Below are 27,464 nucleotides of genomic sequence, written 5' to 3' on the forward strand. Positions count from 1 at the left end.
TAAATAGCAAACCCCTTGTTGGCATGGCTTCAAAAAGAATTCCAAGCATGTTATGCACATACCGAAAAAGGGGCCGTTATGGATGATATGTTGTTTGTATTTCATCTATTACCGGACTTTGGAATTCTTCTTGGCGCCACGCCAAGGCGTGTACTGTTTATGCTGAGTGTGGTACATATGTCTACTCAGTTATGATGATTTGTTGTGACTTATTGGATTGTGTCCCATCAGGCTAAATCCAGACTTCAGCTATACTTGTTATACTTACCAACTTTTAACCATTGAGAGCATCTGACTTATTGTCTTACAGCTTAGGGCTATGCTTACACTAAGTAAAAAAAAGAAAATAAAGAGAGAAACGGCATCCGCTTTTTCTTTTCAAAATGACGTCCATTTTTACAGCATTTTAGTCGACTTCAGTAGAATACATTGAAGTCAATGAAATGACGGTCACCCAATGCACACAGTGTATTGAATGATGGACGTTGTTTGCGCAGACGTCAAAATAATGATCATGATAATTGTTTGCAGACGTCTTTTGCAAACTGAGGACGTTATTTTTTACTTTACGGTTTTTCTTTTTTCACCATCCTTTCACCATCTTTACTATTAAATTAAATGGACTATTTAATTATAGACACATCCAAAGGACAATCAGCCAACCTAAACCAGAATAATGTACCAATAGTCGTCATTGTAATGACAGGTGTCCACAACGTAAAATGACGGCGTCATTTTAAAAAATAATAAATGGTAAGGTAAAAAATGTCATGTGACCATAGCCTAGCACAGCAACAATGTGATAAACCCATATGATACAGTGTTTAGGCTACTTAAGACTGTTATTAACAAAAGCTCTATGCCCTACTAAAATTGTAGAGGATCATTCTCACCCATCTCAATATCTGAAATACTACAATGTGAAGGGCAGTATTGTTTTACCAGAGAGTGGACATGCAAGTTTAGGCTGTGTTCACAGACAGCAATATAAAATCAAAATACAGCCATAAAAATACTGCAGTTTTTCTAGTAATGGGCTACATAAAATCTATGGAAAAACTGCTGTCTGTGTAAATGTTGTAAACAAAAATTTGTACCATGTGTGCGCAGATAAATATTTTTCCATAGACATTAATGTATCACAATATTAGATAAGAAAAATGGCTGTATTTGTTACTTGTTTGGCTATCTCCCCACTACGTTTTTTTCTTGTTTAACCCCTTAAGGTCAAAGCCAATTTTCGTTTTTGCACTTTTGCTTTTTCCCCTTTATGTTTAAAAGGCCATAGCACTTATATTTTTTCACCTAGAAACCCACATGAGCCCTTATTTTTTGCGAAACCAATTGTATGTTTGTATATATGTTCCTTAAAATCGCTCTATTCCCAGGCTTATAACGCTTTTATCCTTTGGTCTATGGGGCTGTTTCAGGTGTCATTTTTTGCGTCATGACATGTAATTTCTATCGGTACCTTGATTGCGCATATGCGACTTTTTGATCATTTTTTATTACATTTTTTTTGGATTTGATGTGACCAAAAATGCGCAATTTTGCACTTTGGAATTTTTTTGCGCTTACGCCGTTTACCGTGCGAGATCAGGAATGTGATTAATTAATAGTTCGGGCGATTACACGTGCGGCGATACTAAATATGTTTATTTATTTGTTTATTTATTTATTTATATTTATAAAATGGGAAAATGGGGGGTGATTTGGACTTTTAATAGGGGAGGGGATTTTTTATTATTAAAAAAACATTTTTACTTTTATTTTTACATTAACTAGAAGTCCCCCTGGGGGACTTGTATAAACACAGCACTGATCTCTTATAGAGATCAATGCTGTGTATATACACAGCAAAGATCGATTAGATCGGTCATAGATTGGTATGGCCTGCTGCAGGCCATAACAATCTATTGCCGAGCCGAGATCAGTGTTATTCCGACGCTGAGGCCCGGCACGGGCAGAAGAACGGATCTCCCCCACGCGATCGCATCGCGGGGGGGGAGATCCCTTCCACTTGACACCAGGGACATGTGGATTTGACAGCTGCACTTAGAGGCTTAATTAGCCGTCGCGGACCCGTGCCGGCTAATAGAGGCGCTGCCCGGCTGCATATGTCAGCCGGGATCAGCGCCGTTCAGAGCATGGTCCCGGCGGGCACCATGACGTATCAGATATATCATGGGTCGCTAAGAGGTTAAAGAACAGACACTGATTGCAATGAAGTCAGCATACATTTTTTTAAGCAGAGGTGGCATTGCATTGAATTCATTTTCTGTACATTGAGTTCTTTAGAACAGGCGTTAAAATAATGAACATGCCTATTATTTCATTAGGCAAAGCAATAGCTGATCACACAATGTAAAGTACGGCCGCAGGCCGTACTTTACATTGTGTGATCAGCTATTGCTTTGCCTAATGAAATAATAGGCATGTTCATTATTTTAACGGCCTGCGGTCGTACTTTACTTTTTAGTCAATGGTTAATTGATTTGTGGACACACCCAAAGATGCCTGCAATTCAGTTAAAAAAAAAAAAAAGTATCAGCTGCAGGAAAGTGCTGAACGCCACCCAGTGTCCGGTAGTATAAAATCTTCTGTTGCTATGCAATGGAGGGTATTATACGAAGTGTGAACATAGCATTTTACTGCTATATTTTGCTTTCACTTTACTGTGTGACATAGCCTAAGAGTGAGGTTGTATCCTACTGCCGGACTGTTTCTATATGAGCGTATGCTATCATATAGTTCTGCACAATGCATTAGTCTCACATGGTTTTCTTTTTACGTCCTTACCTTTTTTTATTTTACGTTATCAAATACATACATACATTGCTTTTTTTTTTAATTTGGGAAACAGATTCTATGGCATATATGTTTTTTGTTTTTTTTTTATTTCCAACCTTTTATTCTAGTTTTTGCAGATTGCAATAATATAATATACATTGGTAATACTCATATTACTGCCAGAAAAGGAAAAGGAGAGGAAGGAGAGAAAGGACTACCTCCCAATATATTCGTATTACAATATTAGGCTATGTTCACACAACGTTTTTTCAGCTCCGTTTAAAATGACGTCCGTTATTTTGAGTCTAAAATAACGGACGTTATTTAGCAGCCTAGCCTCCCCTTAGTGCAATGACTTGTGTTTGTACATTATTTTAGTTTGGGATTACTAATTGAACTTTCAGTGTGTCTTAATTGAAAAGTCCATTGAATTTAATAGTAAAGACGGAGAAAGAACAGTGTTTACAACTAATAAAAAAAATCTGAAAATAAGTTGTCCGAAAATAATGATCATGTTCATTATTTTGACGTCCGCGGCAAAAACGTCTGTTATTCAATGCATTGTGTGCATTGGACGTCCATCTTCCCATTAACTTCAATGCACTGCCATTGCAGTCAGTTAAATCGCGGCAAAAACGGCAGTTTTTTTAAATATGAAAATCGGACGCCTTTTCAATATTTTTGACGTTGTGTGAACATAGCCTTACAGAACACGGAAAAAGAAAAACAGCATAAGCACATAGATTACCAATGCACAACGATAAAAATCAAAATACATAAAATTGCGGATGTTCTAGTTTTAAAAGTAGAAGAAATAAGGAAATGGGATATGACCCTTTTTTTTCTTACAAAAAATACACCTTAAATACACATAATGCTCACATAATGCCTAGATACACTTTAAATTGCACTGTTCCAATCACTGAAAAGAAAAACTGCTTTTAGTTTAGAGCTAGAGTCTAGGGACTTTCTTGTCTCCTGAAAACCAGGATTAAATGAAAGGTTACAGAGTTCTGTATTTCAAATGTCTTCCTCCAGTACAAATAATGCCTTCAAGTTTGCTTCCCTATTTACCTCACTAATGGAATCACATTGCAGTCAGCTTTGTATTGTGCGGCAGCATACTCCATCCTAACTAAACTGATTAACAATGGAAAACACATTAGAGGGATAGAGCTTCCATGAAGTGTCCTTGATGTTCTTACTTACCATTAAAATGTACTCTGTGCACTGGATCTTCTCTCCATCATTTAGTGCTGAAAGTCAGGACTTCTGGTTATTTTTCACCCGTATGTTATTAGAACAGAATTAGAGATGAGCGAATTACTTGGAAATTCGTTTTACGAAGTTCGCAAATATTTGCCAGAATTTGCAAATATTCGCAAATTGCATACAAACCAATTCAATTAACCCCCTACCGCCGCCATACCGTTAATTAACAACGCTACAGCCTATGCCTGATGCTGCAGTGAGTTTAATCAACAATCCAGGATGACATAGACGCAGGAGCTGCGCCTGTGTTATCTGCGGCGGGTCCCGGCTATCACCGCGCTCCGGTGCTGAGAGTTAACCCTATAGTCAGCACGACCACAGCATCTATAGGGCTCCTGACAGAGAATTCTTCCTCTACAGAGGGAGAATTCTCTTTCGGTGTCCATCGGGGCTCTGCCAAGTGATCGCAGAGCCTCGATGGAAGCCATGGAAACCTGTAGTTAGTTTGCTAACTACAGAGGCCGGCAGGGGGAGGGAGTGAAGGCTGGGCACGCAAGGAGCTTGCCCGTGAGGTCTGCCCCCTCCGCTCTCTCCCCTGCCGCTGTCAAAAAGATTGTAACAGCGGCAGGGGACAGAGGAGGGAGGGCAGACATACGGACATCAGCTCCGCTCCGCTGATGTCGGGCGGGAGAATGGGGTGGCGTGATCCAGGACCCAGTGCTGGAATCGGGGAGGTAAGTGACCAGCGGCCTCTATTTCCACCCCTTCCTCAGCCGTACGCTGAAAATAACCCCCATTCAGAGTACCCCATTAAGTTTGCTGCATTTGGTGTTGTTATCCAGCACAGCGCTAGATCAGGAGGTATGTGAACCTGGTCTAACTTTATAGGAGTATTTTCAAGAAAGCAAACATATTGCTTTGATTTGCCACTGCTGACAAATGTGTGGGGGTCCTCAGCTAGTTAAGCATTGCAGCTCCTTTACAGTATGCCCTTTCACAGCCATGTTCCTTCCTGTCTACTGGTATGCCTTGTTCCTTCAGGTACATCGCTTTGGGCTTTTTACTGTAACGGATCGGCGCTGGCTCGAGGATGCAAGTAACGCGGTCCTTTTTTTTTCCAAACCACCGCCTGGCTCCCACACATGGTGCTGGTCTATGCCCAAGCACTGGCCTGCCCTGGAGCACTAAGGGCAGGCCTGATGGCGCCAAGTGTGTCAATCTCCCCTCTGTGACGTTGCTTTATTAGAATCAATGCCCCCAGTGCACGAGAACCAGGCGATGGATCAAGAAAAGGACAGCACCACCAGCATTCCTACACTGGCTCCAATCCGTTGAGGCAAAAAAAAGCAAAAAACAAAGTGATGTACCTGATGGTACATTTGCTTTAAAGGGGTTGTCAAGTTAAAGTTAAAATCTTTTTCTTTCAAATCAACTGATATCAGAAAGTTATATAGATTTGTAATTTACTTCTATTAGTACTTATTAGCTGCTGTATGTCCTGCAGGAAGTGGTCTTTTATTTTCAGTCTGACACAGTGCTCTCTGCTGCCACCTCTGGCCGAGACAGGAACTCTGTCTCGGTTTTCTATGAATCTCCATAAAAAACCTCTCCTAACCTTGACAGTTCCTATCTCGGCCAGAGATGTCAGCAGAGAGCACTGTGTCAGACTGAAAATAAAACAACATTTCCTGCAGGAACATACAGCAGCTGATAAGTACTGAAAGACTGGAGATTTTTTAATAGAAGTAAATTACAAATCTATCTAACTCTCTGACACCGGTTGATTTGAAAGAAAAAGATTTTCGCTGGACAATCCCTTTAACATTATAAGATGTAAGTATCCCTTTAACTAAAAACCTGCTTATAATCCTACTTGTACATATGTATAATGCCAATTATTACATCTATTTCAATGTATAAATGGTATCTTAAGATCCTACTATAAATATTGTATCAACGCCTCTTGATATATATAAAAACAAATCAACAATTTTCACTATAGCATTTAATTCAAGTAGTATATCCCTATGCAAATTACATTGATTAAAACTTTTTAGTTTTTTTATCTGTTCAAAGTGCAAACTGTTGCCCCTAAGCTTGCTGTCCCTGTAGTATATTCAGCGTGCACGTTGAAAGTTTATTTCCATATAATCAGCAATGATTCAGACCTTCCAGTCGCTCTACATATGCAAAATCCGGCAAAATATATTTATGCAAAATAAATTGATAATCGTATGCAGATTCCAATTGAAGCAGCAAAATGAATGTGTCTTTCTATCCACATACACTAGGTAGGGTCTGTACATTTGATCTGCCAAGGTGAAAAAGCAACCACTAGCACCATTGTATCCTCTCAGTTTGTCTGCTTATCAGTAGGATGCAGCTGTTTTATCAGTCAGAAGAGAAGATGCTTCTTGGGAGACTTAATTGGGTTAGGCTGACCTCGAAAGTACAGTTTTCAATGAATATGTGTTGCTGAAAGCTTTTTATTGTTGTTTACAAGTCAAACATTTCTTTTTTTTTTTACTTTTTCCAGGGGCATTTTGGAAGAACTGGACATCCAGGACCTCCAGGGGTCAAAGGAGAAAAGGTACGGATCAGAAGTCATAGCTTAATTTAAGAAATGCAAGATTATGTTGCAAAACAGTAACCAGTGGGATTTCGAAATAATGACTTTATAAAAGCTTTATAATTATTAGAGAACCGATGTATTGCTAAATGATATTGCTTGCATAGGAATGTCTGTTAATATTCATAAGCTTATTTATCAATTTTCATTATATATATATATATATATATATATATATATATATATATATATAGACACAGTATTTATATATATATATATATATATATATATATATATATATTGGTACCTTGGTTTAAGAGTAACTTGGTTTAAGGGCATTTTGGTTTAAGAGCTCAGTGTTTTTCAAAATTGTGACTTGGTTTAAGAGCATTGCTTTGGTTTAAGAGTTCCCTGTACTGGGTGGGAGGGGAGCGGAGGAGGGGCATGGTCTGCATAGCGGGGTCTACAGCCCTGTACTCTGACCCAGAAAGTCTCCCTCACCTTCCAAATCTTAGCAGATCCACTTCAGGCTGGGGCTTACATCAGGGGACAGGACTGTGGAGGTAATCTCTTTATAAGCTGTAACCCCTCTCTCCTTGGACAGAGAGCGCTGCATGTATGTGACCACATCTCCCCTGCTCATTCCTTCATGCTCCCTGCAGTCTCTGTCAGACCTTGTGTTTTCCATCCTCTCCATTATGGGGATCTGCAGTTCCATCCTGTATCTACAAATTGATGCTGTTTATCAGGTTTATGTCCTTACTATACATTATACTCCACATGCTGATTGCTATACTGTACAGTAATTTATAATATCACAGATTCACCTGTTACTAAATCTTTGTTTCATCTGTTCTACATGTTATTTGGAATACAAAAAAAAATCATTATTTTTAGGGTGTGGAACCAATTGTCTGCATTTGGCCATGTTCACACAACTTCAAAAATAGAGAAAAGGCAGCCGATTTTAATATTTAAAATAACGCCCGTTTTTGCCACGATTTAACTGACTGCAATGGCAATGCATTGAAGTCCATGGGAAGACGGACGTCCAATGCACACGATGCATTAAATAATGGACATTTTTACTACAGACAAAAAATAATGAACATGATCATTATTTTCGGACGTCTTTTGCAAACAGCGGACGTTTTTTATTAGTTGTTCACACACAGTTTGTCTTTTATCACCGTTCTTTCTCCGTTTTTACTATTAAATTCAATGGATTTTTTAATTAAGACGCATCCAAGGGCTAATTAGTAATCCTAAACTAGAATAATGTACCAACAGCCGTTATTGCACAAGGGGAGGCCAGACAGCTAAATGACGTCCATTATTTTAGACTAAATGGAGCTCAAAAGACGTCGTGTGAACATAGCCTATGTGTGTAATCAGAGTGAATGCAGCACTCAAATGGCTAGAGTGGTGGTGCTCAGCAGTGTGTACCAGTGACCACTACGTACAGGATAATATCAAAATGGGAAAAAAATTATGGTTTCAGTGACTACAATGTCTATTTAAAAGAATTTATGGAATATGAAATTTGCTAGGATACAAATTTTTTTTTGGCATATTTAAACTTGTGACCATACACCATGTGCATACGCAACTCCAGACCGAAACGTATGCAATCTGTACGCAAATGCGCACACAACTGCGAAGAGCAAAACGTGCACTTCTACTGTATGTCCGTTATTTGTTCGTGAATGTTTGGAGACACGAACACGAACCAATCACGATAATTTTTTATTTTTATTTTTGTGTTTGGGATCTGAACCAAACATCGGATGTTCACTCATCACTAGCAAACAGCATTACAAATTGATTCTGTAGTCCACTAATAATGACCTCTGAGAAGCCATTGTTAGTTGATGTCGGGGGCATTGTATGTCGGGGGACCACTGTATAACTATATCCACAAGTAAACTAAATGCTCTTTGATCTTTTATTACAGGGTGATGAAGGTCCTCCTGGCAGACCTGGACCCCCCGGACCACCCGTAAGTATTGGAACTATCTAGAATTAAATGCTGCAGCCTATCACCTGTATGATACGTACTATGGTGAGATGATAATGCAATTCCTCCAGCAAATCCTGCATTTTGTCATGGTGAAACAGTGAAGCCTTTTCATCCTATGTTAGTTCTATCAATCGATATACCATAACATCCCTGTAACTATTATTCCTGTGCTGTTACTTCAGTTTGGTCACTTACTGCTGTGATATCACAGTGTGTTTATTCTATGGATATTATTGTGGAGATTACAGTATATGTGTTCTGTGACATAACTGCAACAAGACTGAAGGCTGAGAGACGATGGAGAACAGAGGGGTTTCCCCTTCCTCTGTAACCCTGTTAGATGCCCAAAAAATGGTGCAAATGTAAAAAAAAAAAAAAAAACTCTATTTGCTTGGTTCAATCATATCCCACAAATAAATTTGAACAAAAAATGGTCAAAAGGTCCAATCTGTGCTAAAATAGTACCAATAAATATTACAGAATGTGGTACAAATAGGATCAGAAAATTGGATTTCTTTATTCATTTTTAAGAAAGATGTACCAACCTGAAGAATACAGATAACATGTCAATTTAAATGTTTCCCATCCCCCCCTTCATAGTTGCAGAATTGCATTTTTCTTTTCAATTTCATCTCACAAATCTTGTCCTGTTTCTCAGTTTATTTTAGGCCACGTTTACACCTTTAGGCCACGTTCACACTATGTATTTGTACAATAAACAACAGCCATTGTTTATTGACAGCGGCAATTTGAATTGGTGTGTATTGACTCTATACACTGTGGCCGTTGTTCTCTGCTGCCACAGAGAAAAACTAGCGTTTCTATTTTGTGCGGCCACTATTCAGTGAACAGGGGCTGTACAAGATAGCCTGTGCACACAATGCAAAGTACAGCTCCCAGACGTACTTTACATTGTGCTCCATGGCTGATTGGCGTGCAGGCACACCTAAATGTGCCCATATTCCAATTAAAATGAAGTGATGTTCACCTGACCGGTACTTCAGTATCAGCTTGGTGAAAATCTGTGACATTGGCCGTTGTTTGACACTGCAAACAGCGGCCGTGTCAAACAACGGCCCATGTTCATACAGCGTTCATAACATCATTTTTCTTTTGATAATGACGGTCACAAAAGATGATCATTTTTGCAACCTTCAATTTGGAAATACGGCCATGTTTTGCCATCAAAATGACGACGTTCCAAAAAGATGGTCGCAAAACAAACATTGTTTGAACATTGCCTTAGTCTATGGCCACGCAATGACTTTCTTTGGCCGTCTTTTATCCATCTTTATGGACCACCATCATTTTGAAGCAAAAATACAGCTGTATTTTTACCACAAAACGAGGGGTATGTGCACGCCATGTTTCTAAGACAAAAATGTGACTGTATTTTGATAATTATGACCATAAATAATAATAATTTTTTGACAATTATTTACGGCCGTAATTGTCAAAATACGGACGTATTTTGGCCTAAAAAAAGTTATGTGAATATAGCCTTACAGTCTATAAACCTATTATATAGTTTTCTATCTCTCTTTGCTGCTGAACAGTTGATTATACACACAGAGCAGCACCTACTGGGATGTGCTGTCATGTGGGAGTGCTGTGGGTTGTTGTTTTTTTTGTTTTTTTTATAGAATAATATTTTAATTCAATTTCCTGATTAGAAGGCAGTCCATCAGTATACAGTATATGGTACAAAATTTTGAATGCAATACTGATAACAAACTGATGGAATTCCATTATAATTTTGGATTTGTAATATGGATGTAATGCCCCTGTTCTAGTGTTAAAAAGGCCTTAGAATAAAGAAATAACATAATTAGAAATGAACAAAGCGGCTGGACTGTGTCTTTACTGGTCCCAGTGAATTCCTATAGACACCCAGTTACTTAGTAAACTGGACACTTGGTTGGCAGCTACAACAAAAAAAATCACCCATAATCAGCCTTCCTTTCCTTTCCTATCCTCTCCTCTCTGTCCCTATGTCGCTCTGTTAGTCTCTCCCTGCTCTGCTGTAACTGCCTGCTGCCATCCTGCTCTCTCCTCCGCACACAGCCAACTGGCCACCTCTGTTAACAAACCACCTTATAAAGAGGGGGAGGTGCTGACATCTTAGAGGGGCCTGCAGCTGATTGGAAAGGCGCTGTATTTTTTCCTACCAAATTTCTTAATAAATCCGCGTGAATTCACTTTACAAAACAAAGCGAATTGGCAGCGCGATTTGCATTTGCAGAGTATCTGCTTTGCCAGATTCGCTTCGCTCATCTCGAAACATAATCCTGCCAAATTGCCACCCAAAAAAATTCTTAATTTAAACAAATAAGGAGGATACATCCAAGACTTTAAATGGCAGGAGGTAAGTGACGGGCAGCAGACAAAATGGCAATTTAAAAATTCTACAGAAATATTTCAAGCGCTTTACCTCATCTTGGTTTGGCCACTATATTTTAGTCTTTCATCTTTTTATTGCTATGCATGTACAGCTTAGTACTATATGTCCGGTGCATGATCTTTTTGGCTCTTTGAGCTCTTATGACTCAAATGCAATTTTTTATGTAAAGCAGGAGATGTTTATGGAATTTTAGAGCTGAAAACAACTCAATGGCTTTTCTCACAAGCTTAATAAAATAAAACATTAATAGCAAATTAATTCTGAGATTAGAAGAATAAAAATCTTTAAGGCACTGATGTGCTGCATTAGAATCCCAAGCCAGAGTTGCCTTTATTGAGAACCAATAGACTGTCACAGCACCTCTTATAGCCATCTTGCTGCTCTTAATGAGACACTCTGGTATCAATCTTTTTTTATGAATCTGACATCAGTATTTTTCATTTCTAAGTAATCTTTTCTTTTCACATTTTGGCCACTATGGTGCAGATTGATGTAGCAGTTATGTCTGAGGCATCCATTTTATAGTGTTATTGATGCAGCATACATTCCTTACAGTACATATATCTTGAGTCTTTATTCTACTATCTTGCGCTAAATGTACTGGACCACCAAAAATAAAACACCAAAAAATTAAATAAAGGTCAAGGTCAAATGTAATAGAAAATAGAAGCAAGTATCTTCTTCTTCTTCTTCTTCTTCTTCTTCTTCTTCTTCTTCTTCTTTTTCTTCTTCTTTTTCTTCGTCTTCTTCTTCTTTTCCTCCTTCTCCTCCTCCTCCTCCTCCTCCTCTTCCTCCTCTTCCTCCTCCTCCTCCTCCTCTTCCTTCTCCTTTTCCTTCTTCTTCTTCTTCTTCTTCTTCTTCTCCTTCTTCTTCTTCTTCTTCTTCTTCTTCTTCTTCTTTTTCTTCTTCTTTTTCTTCGTCTTCTTCTTCTTTTCCTCCTTCTCCTCCTCCTCCTCCTCCTCTTCCTCCTCTTCCTCCTCCTCCTCCTCTTCCTTCTCCTTTTCCTTCTTCTTCTTCTTCTTCTTCTTCTTCTTCTCCTTCTTCTTCTTCTTCTTCTTCTTCTTCTCCTTCTTCTTCTTTTTCTTCTAGAAATAGCCAAAAACCTACACTACATTTACAATACATAGTTCATTGAGATACATGTAGAAAACATGTAGCACACTGATTGAAAAATAATAATTTCATTGAATTAGTCGGTTCATTGAATATTTACCCCCTTTTAATATTTGCCATGGGGGGAATTCATTATCCTGAGCATGCGGCACAGAGGCAAAGAGGCTTCCATGTCACATGCTGCTAGGACATACAGTAGAAGCTCTTTGCCTGTCAATCACGTGTGCATAACGTATAACAGTTTCCACCCCGATGCCTACTTGAGCATCATTTGCATAGCTCCGTCACCATGTTGAAACTATTATTTTTTCCATTTTAGACTTACTGTAGCACCATGTTAGTTATTAGGACATCTTTTTAAGTGTTATTGGGCACATCGTACTGACTTGTTCCCTTAGTATTACACATTGGCGACAATAAAGCTACTTTTGATAAATATGTCATGAACGATGTGTCAATTTGTGTTTAGACCAGGATTTTGTGTTCGTATCCCAACAATCACCCAGAGGGAACCCAGTGAGAAGTAAAATTGGCTGAAATAACACTTTAAAAATTTTGTCTGACATTCTGACAAAAACAGATATTAGAAGCGTTTCACCTCTTCCTTATAAACATATTTGTCCGTTTTCATTAGACGTGAATAAGTCACGAAAACATGATCAATTTGTATCAAAAAGCATCCAAAATATATTTTATTTGTAAAAAAAAAAAAAAAAACACATCAAATCACAACATCTGGGTCACTGATAATTCTCCCTTGGTTTCCATAATGGATGAATTCATTGATTTTACATGACCAGCTGCTGATGTGTATCAATGCAAAGCAGAACATTTTCTTTTAGGAAAAAAAAAAAGGAAAACCAAAACAAAAATCTATAATGATAACAATGCCTGTCTCCAGAAATGACAATTACTGTAACAGCTGGTGTTCCATAACTTGCATATTGTTAATTCTTTGGTTAAATATGTACTTTGTTCATGCCTAATTATTCTCCACTTCATGATAAGTCCTTCCGCTTCTCTCTCTCCTGTCTACAACTCACGTTCCACAGTAAATTTATGCTGTGCATGTAGGAAGCCAGGATGGGAAAAAATCTCAGTGGATCTTAGTTGCGCATAGGCTTTTATCAGGTTTTGTTCAAAAGAAGAAAGCAGTCTCCAAATTTTAACATGAACTTTGATATAGATTACCTTGTAGATTACGCCCGATACAATTGTGGTACTTTGCCAAGCTAATGGAATCCTGGTTTACAATATTTTTCATTATGCCCAAGGGCAAAGAATGGGGTGTGCCTCCTTTTTTGCTTTACTAGATAGGGCTCTTAAAGTGCAACAGGAAAATAACACTTTGTGCTAAATGAATAAGCTGCTAAAGTAAATAATATTACATCTACCATTTTCTTCTGTTTTTCACTGTAAACCTCATAAAAAAAAATAAAAAAACATAAAAAATTATAAATTTATAATTTTTTTAAAATTGAAATGGTTCTGAGATTAACATCCAGCAGCCACCACTAATTAAATACGGCATGCTCGGAGGAGGGGACCTGATTGTATTTAAATAAAAGGGAAAAAAGGCCATTCCAAAAATCATATGGCCATATGTTGTTTTTTATGTGGTTTAGATGCACTGGCAACAGAGATTCAAGTTTTCAAACTCTGACCTGTTTCTGTGCTTTAGGGTTTTCCCCATAGATAGAACAGTGCCAATGCCGCGATCCTATTTTTTTGAACCGCGGCCCGGTTATCATGTACGATGCAGTTCTATTCACAGGCACTGGCTGAGGGTGAAGCACTGTAAACAGGCTGGCACGCCCCCAGTGGGTTTCGACCTGCCACCAGTGCTTCAGCCCCAGCCAGTGCACGTGAATACAATGGAACCGTACGTGGGAACCAGGCCGCGGTTCAAAAAAAGGACTGTTGCACCAACTTCTCCACGCCAGCACTGTTCTATCCATGGGTAAAAATTAAACTGAATGTACCTGATGGTACATTAGCTTTAAAGGGGAATAATCGGCAGGTTAGACCAATCTAACTTGTTGATAGCTCCTTAGTGGACACGAAGAGCTGAGGATGACAGTATGTCTCTAACTTTTATCCTTAGCGCTGTTCCCATGCTGTTAGCTGTGCTCGGTAAGCTGTTAGGAGCACTGAGGGCGTAGCTAATGTGGCCCCTATCCACCCCCAGCCACCTTCCCCCATTAATAAACATAAGGGGCGAATCACTACGGGATCGGTGCCCGGAGGGGCAGTAGTTACTCCCCCAGTGCTCCAAAAAGCTTACTTGGCACAACTAACAGCATGAGAATCCCTGGTCCCACTAGGGAGCTATCCGCAGGTTAAAATTTTATCCAGTGGTCCAGAAGACATCTATAGTGATTGCCTAGATTATTTAGCCCTGTTTGGGTCTTACATTCGTTATACTTTATTTGCTTCTTTATTTTCTGCATAATATACCTTATCTCTTTTTGCTGCATAATATATAAGCACTAGAAGAAGATCTAACCTTTATAATGCATATTGTAATGTCATATGAACTTTGTTCATGAACCACCAGGAGCATATGGTAGCCTTCAGGGTTACGTATTGCCATCACCGGTGTATTGATTCGACTGCATTGTCTGCTTGAGGCATCCTCTAAAGATGAGATCAATCATATAGACCTTGTTTTCTGTAGAAAATGAATAGCGCTATTGGCATTGTTACTAGCCATAAACTGTTTTATTTGGTCGGTTTCTAAGTAACTAATTAAAGTGAGATTATGAGATCTGAGCTCTTTAGAATATAAAGTGGTCACTACCCTTGTTAATGACGACGGGCCGTATATTCATCCTGACACCTGTCACTTGTAACGGCGTGCGCGGCATGCGTAGCTTTTCACACTTGTTATATATATAGCAATATTGTGGATGAACTATATACAAATTCTCATTTTATGCAAACTGAAATGTGAGAAATTCAGCGATGACATAGAAGAAAAAAAAATAGCCTTTGGTGTATTTATGTCGACTTTCTTTCTTCTATTAAAGCCGTAACAAAAGGGAATGCAGTCAGAAGACTAATAATGTCTAGGTGCTTTGTTGACTATAGATAAAAGTTAGAAAAATGGCTCAATTGTGGAAGATCTGCCAGCCGCCAGGCTTATACATGTTATGTGGAGTAAGGCATACTGACATATTCTTACAAACAATTTACTTTCTAAATCCATCTTCAGCCTTAGATGCGGAGAATCCATCTTTGGAGTCAGGTTTACAGAATATTCATTTTTATGCTTAAAGCACTGAACAGTTGGATGCATTTTTTATCCAAAGCCAATTTGTTCATGTATCTATAGAAGAGTAAATCAAAATCTGTCGCTTGCTCAGGATTGGCCATGGCAGCTCTCCAGTACCTAAAAGAGAAATTAACCATCCAGAGACTTACGTGACATGCATAAAAGAATGGTGTCAAAAGAGACAGAAATGCAAAATCTGCAAAAAAAAAAAAAAAAGGTCTGCAAGTAAAGCAATTAATCAAAGCATGGTGAAGTTTATATGTTTAGCCTGAAATTGAAATGCTAAGTTGAAACCTAATGCTATGTACATGCAGATGAAAAATTTATTCTGCATTCACTTTAAAAAAAAAAAATCCAATAATTTAAGAATAAAAAAAATTAAAAAAAAAACATATTTGCATGGAATTTCTTAAGACCGCATGTATCAAACCCAAGAATCTCACTGCCAAATAAGATCCTATAATAAAATCAATTCTATATGGATCTCTTAGGGAAGCCCACCCAAGAGTAATTTTATACATGTCAGCGAGCCGAACCCCCCCATTAACCTCTGAATAAAAGAGCTTTATGCTATAAACGTTACTACTTTTATTGTATATCATGGTCTATGGGTGATTCTAATTACCGCCATCATTAATAATACATGACTGCATTAGAGATAAAATGAAGATTATGTGACAAGACGAATATTAGCATGATGAGAAAATTCCATATGAGTAGCCTAGGGACGAAAGCTTTTCATGATTTCCCATGTGGAATCAGAGATAGAATATACTATAATTCTGTGTGTGCCTTTACTCTCCAGTGCCATTCATAAAAAGGAAAAAGAAAGGTGGGATGACATTGTCAAAAATATTATGCACCCCTGAAAGTACTTTTAGGCTAGGTTCACATACTGTAAAATAAAAGCTCCCTTTTCTTTCAAATCAACTGGTTTCAGAAAGTTATATAGATTTAAAATTTATTTCTATAAAAAAAAATCCCAAGTATTACAGTACTTACCAGCTGCTGTATGTCCAGCAGGAAGTGATGTATTCTTTTAGTGTGACCCAGTGCTCTCTGCTGCCACCTCTGTCCATGACAGGAACTGTCCAGAGCAGGAGAGGTTTTCTTTGGGGATTTGCTGCTGCTCTGGACAGTTCCTGAAATATACAGTGGTGGCAGCAGAGAGCACGGTGTCAGACTGGAGAGAATATGTTACTTCCTGCAGAACATATAGCAGCTGATAAGTATGGGAGAAGACTTAAGATTTTTAAATCGAAGTAAATTACAAATCTATATAACTTTCTTAAACCAGTTGTTTTTAAAGGAAAAGATTTTCTCTGGATAACGTGACCGTAATTTTGAGTGATAATAAAACAGTTTGTAAAAAAAATCCAGTATTTTGTAGAAGCCAGTCGTGAATAATGAGCGTGTTCATTATTTGGACGTTCATAGTCAATTATGGCCATTATTCAATGACATCCAAATGAGGCGATGCACTTTAAACAAAAGTAAACCACACAGTGTCAAAACAGGGAAAACTATATATATGACAAGTGGTCTAAAAGATTACAGAAGAAATAAAAAAATCAATAGAGAACAGTCCATATGAAGAAGAAATAGTCTACTGCAGGATGGGGAACCTTCGTCCCTCCAGCTGTTGCAAAACTACAATTCCCATCATGCCCGGACAGCCAAAGCTAAAGCAAAAGCTTTGGCTGTCCGGGCATGATGGCAATTGAAGTTTTGCAACAGCTGGAGGGACGAAGGTTCCCCATCCCTGGTCTTCCATATGTTAGTGAACCAAGTGAATATCCATCTGATAACACAATGCTGACAAATCAACCAGCAGAATTTTAAAATCAACCAGCAGAATTTTAAAATCAACCAGCAGAATTTTAAAATCAACCAGCAGAATTTTAAATTCTGCTATAAATTTGAGAAACAAAAATACTTGTGCTCTATTTACTTACTGTAGTTATGCAGCGCTGTATGTGGATTTCAATTCATGATTAGGTAATATTGAGCTTCACCTGAACCTTTGTGCCCTATGTGGGTCCCCCTAAAATAAATAGGACTGTAATATTTTTATAACTGTCTTCCAACTAAACAATTTTTTTGTAGCATTGCCTGAGTCATCTCAATGCAAATATGAAAATGTAAAAATCCTTGTTATCTGATGTATTGAGAACATTTTTTTTTTTCTTTTAAGGGCGCTCCAGTCACTGAAGGAAATGGGATGAGCAGCCTTTACATGTTCAAGGTATTTTATAACAGTGGCTCCATTTTGATGGCAGAAAATTAATTTCTCTTCCTAAAATCTAAGCTGCATACAGATGTCGTATATGAAATAGTACATGTAATGTATGATGAAAGAAAGCTAGTTCACGGTTGTGTTCCTACCTATGTGTAAAGCTACTGAGCCTCTCTCATCAACTTTTCTAAAAATGATTTTAAAAACATGAAAAATTTATTAACATTAAAAAATTATACATTTCAGTGCAAAAAAATATAGTCATCTGCCAAATCATGATGCTTTCGAGAGATGAGTGAACCTGGAGCATGCTCGAGTCCGTCCGAACCCGTAAGTTCGGCATTTGATTAGCGGTGGCTGCTGAAGTTGGATAAAGCCCTAAGGCTATGTGGAAATCATGGATATAGTCATTGGCTGTATCCATGTTTTCCAGATAACCTCAGAGCTTTATCCAAGTTCAGCAGCCCCGCTAATCAAATACCGATCGGTCGGGTTTGGATGGACTCGAACCCGAACCCGGTTTGCTCATCTCTAATGCTTTCCCATTCTTTAAAAATCAATCCTACTCTTTCTAAAAGGAGCTTCCCAAAAAGTAATTCCCATCTATCTACACCAACGTACAACATGGCACATGATAACACATTCAGAACAGACACTTTGCTCTTTAAATTAATATACTTCATAATATATATAGTTCATAAATTGCAACAATAGGCTAACACCCGTTGGCCATGTTCACACAACTTCAAAAATGGAGAAAAGGCGTCGGTTTTTGCAATTTAAAATAGCGTCCGTATTTGCCGCAATTTAACTGACCGCAATGGCAATGCATTGAAGTCAATGGGAAGACAGACGTCCAATGCACACAATGTATTGAATAACGGACATTTTTGCCGTGGACAGCAAAATAATGAACATGACAATTCTTTTTAGATAAGAGAAACAGATCGCTGATCTCAGGGAGACCAGCCAAACGACAACACTGCCGGCTGCTAGTGAAAGCGCTCAATGCAGTGAAGTCCTAGGTGCATTGCCCCCTGGGAAACATGAATATGCAAAAGAAGAGCCCGTGGAGCCTCATAAAAGAATCTCAAAACACAGGACTAGACAGATATCCCTCCGGGAAGGACACAGCCGAGGGGTGGCTCCTGTAAGGAAACCACCATATTAAGTGGCCCTATAAGTCAATGTAATGACAAGGGATAAACCAAGGCTAGGTCTCCATCCACTGCGCATATAATTTTTTTCTGGTTTCGCAGCATATTTTATGCAAAAGTTCAGCCTGTCATTGCAAAGTACAATTAGTGATGCAAAAAATAAGGGCTCATGCTGGTCTGTAGGTGTAAAAATGCAAGTGCCATGGCCTTTTAAGCACAAGGAGGAAAAAATTAAAACGCAAAAACGAAAATTAGCCTGGTCCTGAAGGGGTTAATATGGTGGTTTTGGTGGTTTCCTTACAGGAGCCACCCCTTGTCTGGGTCTTTCTTGGATGGATATCTGGCTAGTCCTGTGTTTTGAGACTCTTTGATGAGGCTCCACGGGCTCTTCTTTTGCACAATTATTTTCGGACCTCTTTTGCAAACAGTAGACATTTTTTATTAGTTATTCACACACAGTCTTTCTCTGTTTTTACTATTAAATTCAATGGACTTTTCAATTAAGCCGCATCCAAAGAGCAATTAGTAACCCAAACTAGAATAATGTGCAAACACCAGTCATTGCACTAATGAGATTCCAGGCTGCTTAATGATGTCCGTTATTTTAGACTAAAAATAACGGACGTAATTTTAAACAGAGCTGAAAAAATGTTGTGTGAACATAGCCATTGTTTGCACAACAATGGCGGTTGTTGTAAAAAACAGCCGTTGTTTTTACATAGTGTGAACATAGCCTTAGGGTCCTAGTGAAGAATTTATTGGACTTAATTGGATTCAGTTCCAATCCTTTCCTACCTCTATTCTAGGGCGGGAAACACACTGAAATGCTCATTTAGAACAGGAAGGGGGTTGACACTGAACATGTCTTCTACATAAAACCTTCAAATAACCTTGTTTTATCTTTTGAGACCAAACACTTCAAAGGACCAGGACAGGAATGATCAACATGTTTCTTATTTTCATACCACCTCCTGCTGCCCTGTAAAGGGAAAACCCCTTTAACTGTTTTTAATGCAATGTAAATTTCAATTTCCCTTTTTCTAGGGCACTGCCTCTGCCGCTGTCACATCTGGACAACCTGGCCCTCCGGTAGTGTTTAACCTAAACTCATTTGCAATTTTTATCTATTTCTATGAAAAAACAAGTAAATATGAACTTTGTTTAATGAACATCTTATTACTGATTCCGTAAAAACAATGTTCGCAGGTAACTATATAACATGACATGCTGTATTAACTACTTACACACATTATAGATCTTTCTTTCATAACCATACAATATTACTTTGGTTGCATCGGGCCATTCTTTTTTCCACATTTTCGGGTCCCATTAGCATTAAAAGAACCACCATCCATGGTATCACTGTCTTGCTTTCTCTTAATGTGTTACCGCATGGAAAATAATGAGCATATTTTGGATCAGTCATGTGACCCTGCCCACCCATTTCTTCATCCTTCTATAAAGTGATTAACCAGTTTCTAGTTGTTCTTTATAAATAAAGTAGGGAAATAGTTTATCTATTTATTTTTTTCATTCATTATGTTTGGGGACTTTAGAACTAATAACCAGTCTTCCACAGAGTATGAACTCTACATACAATGGTCGCCCCAGAACCAATTAATCATATGTTAGGGAACCACTGTATTGGCCATTACAGATGTTCAAACAGTCCCTGCACAATGCAAATGCATCTTTTTTCCATCCGTTTTTTTTTAAAAGATCAGATTAAAAAAAAAAAAACACAGAGTGCAAAGACATAGTGTGAACCCAACCTAATATTTATGGGAAAAATTATTTGTTCTAAAAAAGTCAGACTCACAAATGATCTTTCGTCCAAAATTTCCAACATGTCTGACTTCTTTTCAGACAATAACAGTCCGTCTCTGTACCCACAATCTGCCCCCCCCTACAAAACCACTTGTACCTCCGGATAGCTGCTTTTAATCCAAGATCTGTCCTTGGGTCCGTTTAGCAGGAGATGCAGTTATTGTCCTAAAAAACAACTTTTAAACTTGTAGTCCGTGCCAAACGGGAGTATCTGTGCCCTAACTTTGCACCACCCCTCCATCCCTCCTCCCCACCCTCTTCATCAATAGGAATGCCACTGGAACATTTTCTCCATGCTGAACACTGCACAGGTGGTTAACAATCCAGCCCATGTTCAGTATTCACACAGCTGATGAATAGGAGACAATCTGCCTGGAGCATTGCTAATGATGAAGAGGGTGGGGAGGAGGGACGGAGGGGTGGTGCAAAGTTAGGGCACAGATACTCCTGTTTGGCACGGGCTGAAAGTTTATTGTTCCTGCAGCTGTCAGAGCTCTGAAGGCTGCAGGAACATTGAAACACCGGCTTGTGTTCCGCCAGTATAACAATGGCTGTTGCTGAGCAACGTCCGTAGTTATACTGTGTTCGAACATAAATATCATTACCAAAAAAGAATATCATAGAAGCGAAAGACAGGCTGACAGTAAAAAAATATATATTTTTCAGCTTCTGAAACAACCAAAAAATTTATATTTGTTTGACACAATGTAATTGTTTTATTTAAATCTTCCTTTAAAACAAGTGAAAATGAGACTCTTTAGCTAAAACATATCTAGGACATACAGCAAACCACATGCTAGTCATGGTTAATGCATCCCCTTGTCCTTCACAGGACAGGTGCTAAAAGCTTTCTCCGGCATTATGGGTAGTAGAATTCCCTCCACAGACATTTTTAATTACTATATTTTATTTTATGATATGCCATTTTGTGCCCCATAAGTAATTTCTCCTACTGTGTAGAAAATTAATGTTAAGATCAGAGTACATTCTCCTACAGACATTTAAATGAACAATTTCAAAGATTCCTATTTTTTCCCCATCCTGATTGTCACTGCTGCCGTTGCCTTCTCACAGTCCTACATAAATCATGCAGAGCACTTGTGCATTGAAAGACAGGTTGGCGAAACATTACAAATTCAGCCACAGATGTTACAGAGGCGATGTATTAGGATTCTACTTCCCTTTCTCAGATACACGTTGTTGAATTTTTGTCCCTAATTTTTTTTTGTGTGTTTTACAAAATATCTAAATGTGGCCAAAATTATTGGTAGTATACCATACAGATGGCTGTAAAATAGCACACTTAAGGCATGTTGGCATGGCAAACAGTGCTGATTCCTCTGGCAAAAAACGCAGTAAGTGTCTGAAACCCTGCTCCTATTTACTTCAACGGTGTCGGACTGGGGTATCTGGGACCCACCAGAGGAAATGATCCTAGGGGCTCACCAATAAATAACCAGTGAGAAACAATATGCCAATTTATAGGTTATAGTTTGCATGTTATAAAGCTGGGGGCCCACTGGAGGATCCTTCAGTCCTCTGGTGTGCCAGTCCGACACGGGGCTTCAATGGGAGATGGGGAACTGGGCAAAAGACCTTGATAGACTCTTGCTTTTTTCAACCTTATTAACTATGTAATTGTTCCTTCCATGTGGTCCAGCCCTGGACTACCCTTTAAAGTCAAGGCACCAAATCTTCTGCATGTGACCATAATAGAAATATAGACCATGGGAAGCATTAAGAGTGAAGCGAAATGAAGAATAGATAATGAATAGATGTAAAATGTGTTTCTTTATTTACAAGTGCATTTTATTTTTATTTTAGGGACCAAAAGGTGAACAAGGCCCAATGGTATGTAAATTCAACATAGAATTTGGGATTAGATGGCTAAGGGTAAAAATATAGGAAAATGTGTAATTGTTGTACTCCAACTATACATACAGTATGGATTATTTAGAAGCTAATATATTTAAATGTTGGATTACCAACAGCATTTTATTGTCTGTCTGCAGATTAAAGGAGAAGTCCGGCCAAAAGTATTTTTTGATATGTTATTTCTTATGGAAAGTTAGACAAATTTCTAATGTACATTAATTATGGGAAATGCACATTTACTGCTATTTCCCCTAATTTAGTAGATCATGGAGACTTCAATTTCTCAGAAATTCGGTGATGTCACGATTCAGGGTGTAATTACAATGGAGTGTCCAGCAGGGGGCACACTACATATAGAAGTCAATGAGTACCATTGACTTCTATATATAGTGCACCCCCTGCTGAACTCGTTGCCCTGCCACACTGACGCACTCATCGCCCGGCGGCCTCTCTCTGCTTACATGTATGCCAGGGACTCCGGGAAGCATCGGGAGTGTCAGCCCTCCCCCACCCCGCAGGGAGCATGGCGCTCCTGATGCTTCCCGATGTCGCCGGCATGCATGTAAGCAGAGAGCGGCGGCCGGGCGGTGAATGGGTCAGTGTGGCCGGGCAGCGAGTCGGCGGCGGGATAGCTGAGAGGAGGAGGGGGAGTGGTGGAGAGGGCATATAAAGCCATCGTGTGAGGCGCGGCGGCGAGCGGCGGGATAGCTATATTCCATAAATGTGTTCAATCAAAAACATACTGTATATTACATTACATTTTTACATACACACCCATTGAATCCATAGAGCGTCCAGCAGGGGGCGCACTATATATAGAAGTCAATGGTTCTCATTGACTTCTATATGTAGTGCGCCCCCTGCCTGACACTTCATTGTAATTACAACCTGATTCGAGACATCACCGAATTTCTAAGAAATTGAAGTCTCCATGATCTACTAAATTAAGGGAAATAGCAGTAAATGTGCATTTCCCATAATTAATGTACCTTAGAAATTTGTCTAACTTTCCTTAAGTAATAACATATCAAAAATACTTTTGGCCGGACTTCTCCTTTAAGGTTACAATTACAGGTTTTGTCATGTGTGTTTTTTGTATATTTTTTAATAGTGTTGAGCAAGCAGTAAAATGTTTGAGTGCTTATTACTTGAGTCAAGCATTTTTTAAGATTTAAGTGCTCGATTTTAGTTAGGATCCCCAGTGAAATTAGTTGGAGACTCAAGCGTCTAATCAGGTGCTTGGCAGAGTGGAGGGTGCCTGGTTCACTTACAAATTTTATTTATTTATTTATTTATTTTTTTCAGTCTAATTTTTGTATATTTAGTTCCTTGAAGGAATGTGTAACCTACTGTAGAACTAATAAATTAGAACTAGAGTTCAAATGTGTCTTTTTGTCCCTTGAAGAGATGTGTATAAACATAATATACAAAAATTAGAATTAGTGTTTGAAAAGTTTTGGCGCTTCCGGCATTGGGCTATGTTCACACAACGTAAGTAAGGTATTAATCACGGCCATTGTTGTTGATTTGCAACACAGTCATTAATACTTTACCTACATTGTGCTGTAGCTGAGGGAATCCCGGACGGAATGTATACGCATATGGGGAGATTTATCAAACATGGGGGTGTAAAGTGAAACAGGCCCAGTTGCCCCTAGCAACCAATCAGATTCCACCTTTCATTCCTCACAGACTCTTTGGAAAATGTAAGGTGGAATCTGATTGGTTGCTAGGGGCGACTGAGCCAGTTTCACTTTACACCATGTTTGATAAATCTTCCCTCATAGTATACGCTCCGGCTGGGATCGCTAGCGGCGCTGCAAAAAACTGACATGTCAGTTTTCTGAGGCCCCTATTCATTGAATAGCGGCTGCAGTAAACCTGTCAGTTCACACAATGGAGCGTGCGCCCGCATCCGAATTCAGAAGAAATGATGATCATCCAGCAAGTACTGCAGTACCGGCCGGGATGATCTTCTCTGACACCGTCCATTCTGTGATTCAGCTGGGTCACAGAACGGCCGGTATCATGCTTTTAATTCAGCATCTGTCCTGTAGTCCGTTCGGCAGGTGATGAAGTTATTGCCCTAAAAAACAACTTTTAAGCTTGCAGCCCTGTCTCAAATTGGTGTGGCCTAGAGTGTCTGTGCCCTAGGCCTCCGACGCCCCATTTGTCCCTCTTCACTGACTTCTTCATCATTAGGAATGGCCCTGGGCAGGATTTCTCCTACTCATTACTTATCGGAACACTGCACATGTGCAGTGTTCAGACAAGTGAAAATTAGGAGCTTCATATATGTTTGTTCCATTTTTGGCTGTGCTAACATAATCGTCTGTCCTAACAGGAGACATGATGGTCCTTCTTCCTGACTATTCATGGCCTTGATTGTTGCCAATCCATAGTATTATAGTTAAGGAGGACACTGTGAGATTGACGTGACTTTAGTAGGGCACATTTACTGCACATATAAATTATACAGCGTAAAGATTTAAAATGCAAATGCACCTCAGCTACGTTTCTATTTCAGTATTTCGCGATAGAAAATAAACTAGTACCAGAAAAAACACTCATGAATATGGATATTAAACATATAGCAAAAATTGGATGGTCAGGAAACTCATGATTCAGCATGTTTTGATAAAGAAAGTGACCTTTACCAGCACAGATAGGATTTTCAAGAGAGTTAACAGCCTTTGCGCCAAACTAATCAAAAGCTATGGGAGTAGAAGGTCAAGTATGCCATTAAATTAGCTTATAGTTTAGACATGGTGCAAAAAAAAAAAAAAAAATTTTAAAGACTGTATTTTTTACCATTGGAATATACATTGTTTTAAGGCCACCAGTTTTCTTGCAGAAATCTAGCTAGTGAAGGGAGCCTTACGGGCAGCGCTGCTTGGGGGAAACCGTATGCAAAGTAGCTCTTTTCTAAAAAGAACAATATTCCTTGTGCCACATACAGGTAGCTATGCTGTAAGGCATCATCCAATCCAGTAAATAGCCCCAAAACACTTCTAGAAATCTCTACTGGACCAGATACATCCATTTTTTTCCTATAAGAAGAGGTTAAACTAGATAGAGTACTATCCTTCTTCAGCCTTATTTACATGGTGACTGTTGCTTTATGTGTACTCTGCTTGCATAATTTAAAGCACTACACAAAAGCTGTATCTAGGTCTGCTTTATATCATTGTTTATCCTCATTTTGTTAGTTGGTGAATATAATGCAGGGATTATGGAATGCCAAAAACAATGGCTAATAATAATAATCACATGTATTGGCTTTATTTATATAATACACTGTAGTAAATATCTATACTGCAGGGTGTTAGTGCTTCACTGATATAGTTAATATGACTCTGTGTCTATTCGCCCCAGTAGTCATGGCTACTTGATGAAGAACTTAGGGAGCTGTGGTTTTACTAATTGCAGAATCTAAAGGGTTAACGGTCAGACTCTAAGCATACTCCATATAGTGGCAGCAGGATCCATAGGATAGGGGGAAAGGAGGAGATTGTGGGGGGTCGGACCTCTGAACCCCCCCCCAATCTCCATATCGAGCCCCGACTTCTATAATATGAATAGAGCCTCAAGTAGCTCTATTCATTCCTATGGAGCTGACGGATAAAAGCCAAATACAGTGCCCTTTCAGCGTACTCGGCTCTTTCCGTTGGCTCCATAGGAATGAATAGAGCTGCGGGTCATATGCTGTAACGGCGGCTCTATTCATATTACAGAAGCCAGGCCTGACACAGCAATCTTCTACTTTTTCCCTATCCTGTGGATTATTTTTCCTGGAATACCCCTTTAAAGCGACTCTGTACCCACAATCTGTCCCTCCCAAACCACTTGTACCTTCGAATAGCTGCTTTTAATCCAAGATCTGTCCTGCGGTCCGTTAGACAGGTGATGCAGTTATTGTCTTAAAAAACAACTTTTAAACTTGCAGCCCCGTGCCTAACGGCTGGGGCTTTGAATATCTGTGGCCTAACTTTGCACCACCCTTCTTCCCTCCTCCCCACTCTCTTCATCATTAGGAATGCCACTGGAACATTTTTTCCTGTCTGAACATTTGCACAGATGTCCTAACATTCCAGCCCATGTGCCAGGCTGACAAAGCTGATGAATAGGAGACAATCTGCCTGGAGCATTCCTAATGATGAGGAGGGCGGGGAGGAGGGGCAGAGAGGTTGTGCCAGCCTAATGCATGCACAATCTAGGCCACGTCCGTAGGGCATGGGGCTGCAAGTTTAAAAGTTGTTTTTTAGGACAATAACTGCATTACCTGCCGAACGGACCCCAGGACAGATCTTGGATTAAAAGCAGCTATCTGAAGGTACAAGCAGTTTGGGGGGGACAGATTGTGGGTACAGAGTCGCTTTAAATTCATATAAACAGCTATACTACTTATGCCATTTCAATATACAACATAAATAACTCTATACCACTACATCTAAGAAATCATCTTTAGAAAGGGGAGGAAAAAACCTTGCTGTTAGAATTATTTGTAGGCATTAGATTCACGTTTCACGTTAGCCATCTGATGAAGTGTAAATCTTATCCAGCTCGCTTCAGAATACCAACCTGGAGGCACATGGTGTTCTTGCAAATTAAAATGAAAAATCTGAGCAATTGAACACACAGGCAAGCAAAGCATAAAAATAATTAAACGAACACTTACAGTTTGATGATCTGTTATTTCAGTCTTATAGCCACTGGTAAGTTTATTTTTAGTGCAAGTATGTCTGACTTTTTTTCAGCTGAGACTCTTTTGCTGTATTCTTTATACATACATAAAAAGAAGATACATGGAAGGTTTTGTGTGGTAACATTAAAAGAAAGGGCTTGTAAAGTGATAGCATGCATCACACAAAGTTCTGTTCATCAAAACATCGCTTCACAAGGTCAGAGGAGTTCTTTGTCAATCCAATGTACATATTCCACCTCAAAGGCATTGTTAGTGCTGTGGACTATTATCAAGCCATAATAGTTG

General features: G+C 39.0%; 1 protein-coding gene across 1 annotated transcript in view; it reads left to right on the forward strand.

Annotated features, from left to right (window-relative positions):
* LOC138795178 (collagen alpha-1(XIX) chain-like) overlaps positions 1-27,464 on the forward strand; it is a 151,562-nt gene that overhangs the window by 30,582 nt on the left and 93,516 nt on the right. Inside the window, exons 12-16 of the mRNA XM_069974171.1 lie at positions 6,539-6,592; positions 8,526-8,570; positions 17,574-17,624; positions 19,817-19,861; positions 22,424-22,450. Coding sequence (XP_069830272.1) covers positions 6,539-6,592; positions 8,526-8,570; positions 17,574-17,624; positions 19,817-19,861; positions 22,424-22,450 — 222 coding nt within the window. The remainder of the gene's footprint in view (positions 1-6,538; positions 6,593-8,525; positions 8,571-17,573; positions 17,625-19,816; positions 19,862-22,423; positions 22,451-27,464) is intronic.

The sequence above is a fragment of the Dendropsophus ebraccatus genome, chromosome 6 (genome assembly GCF_027789765.1).
Source record: "Dendropsophus ebraccatus isolate aDenEbr1 chromosome 6, aDenEbr1.pat, whole genome shotgun sequence".
Classification (NCBI taxonomy): domain Eukaryota; kingdom Metazoa; phylum Chordata; class Amphibia; order Anura; family Hylidae; genus Dendropsophus; species Dendropsophus ebraccatus.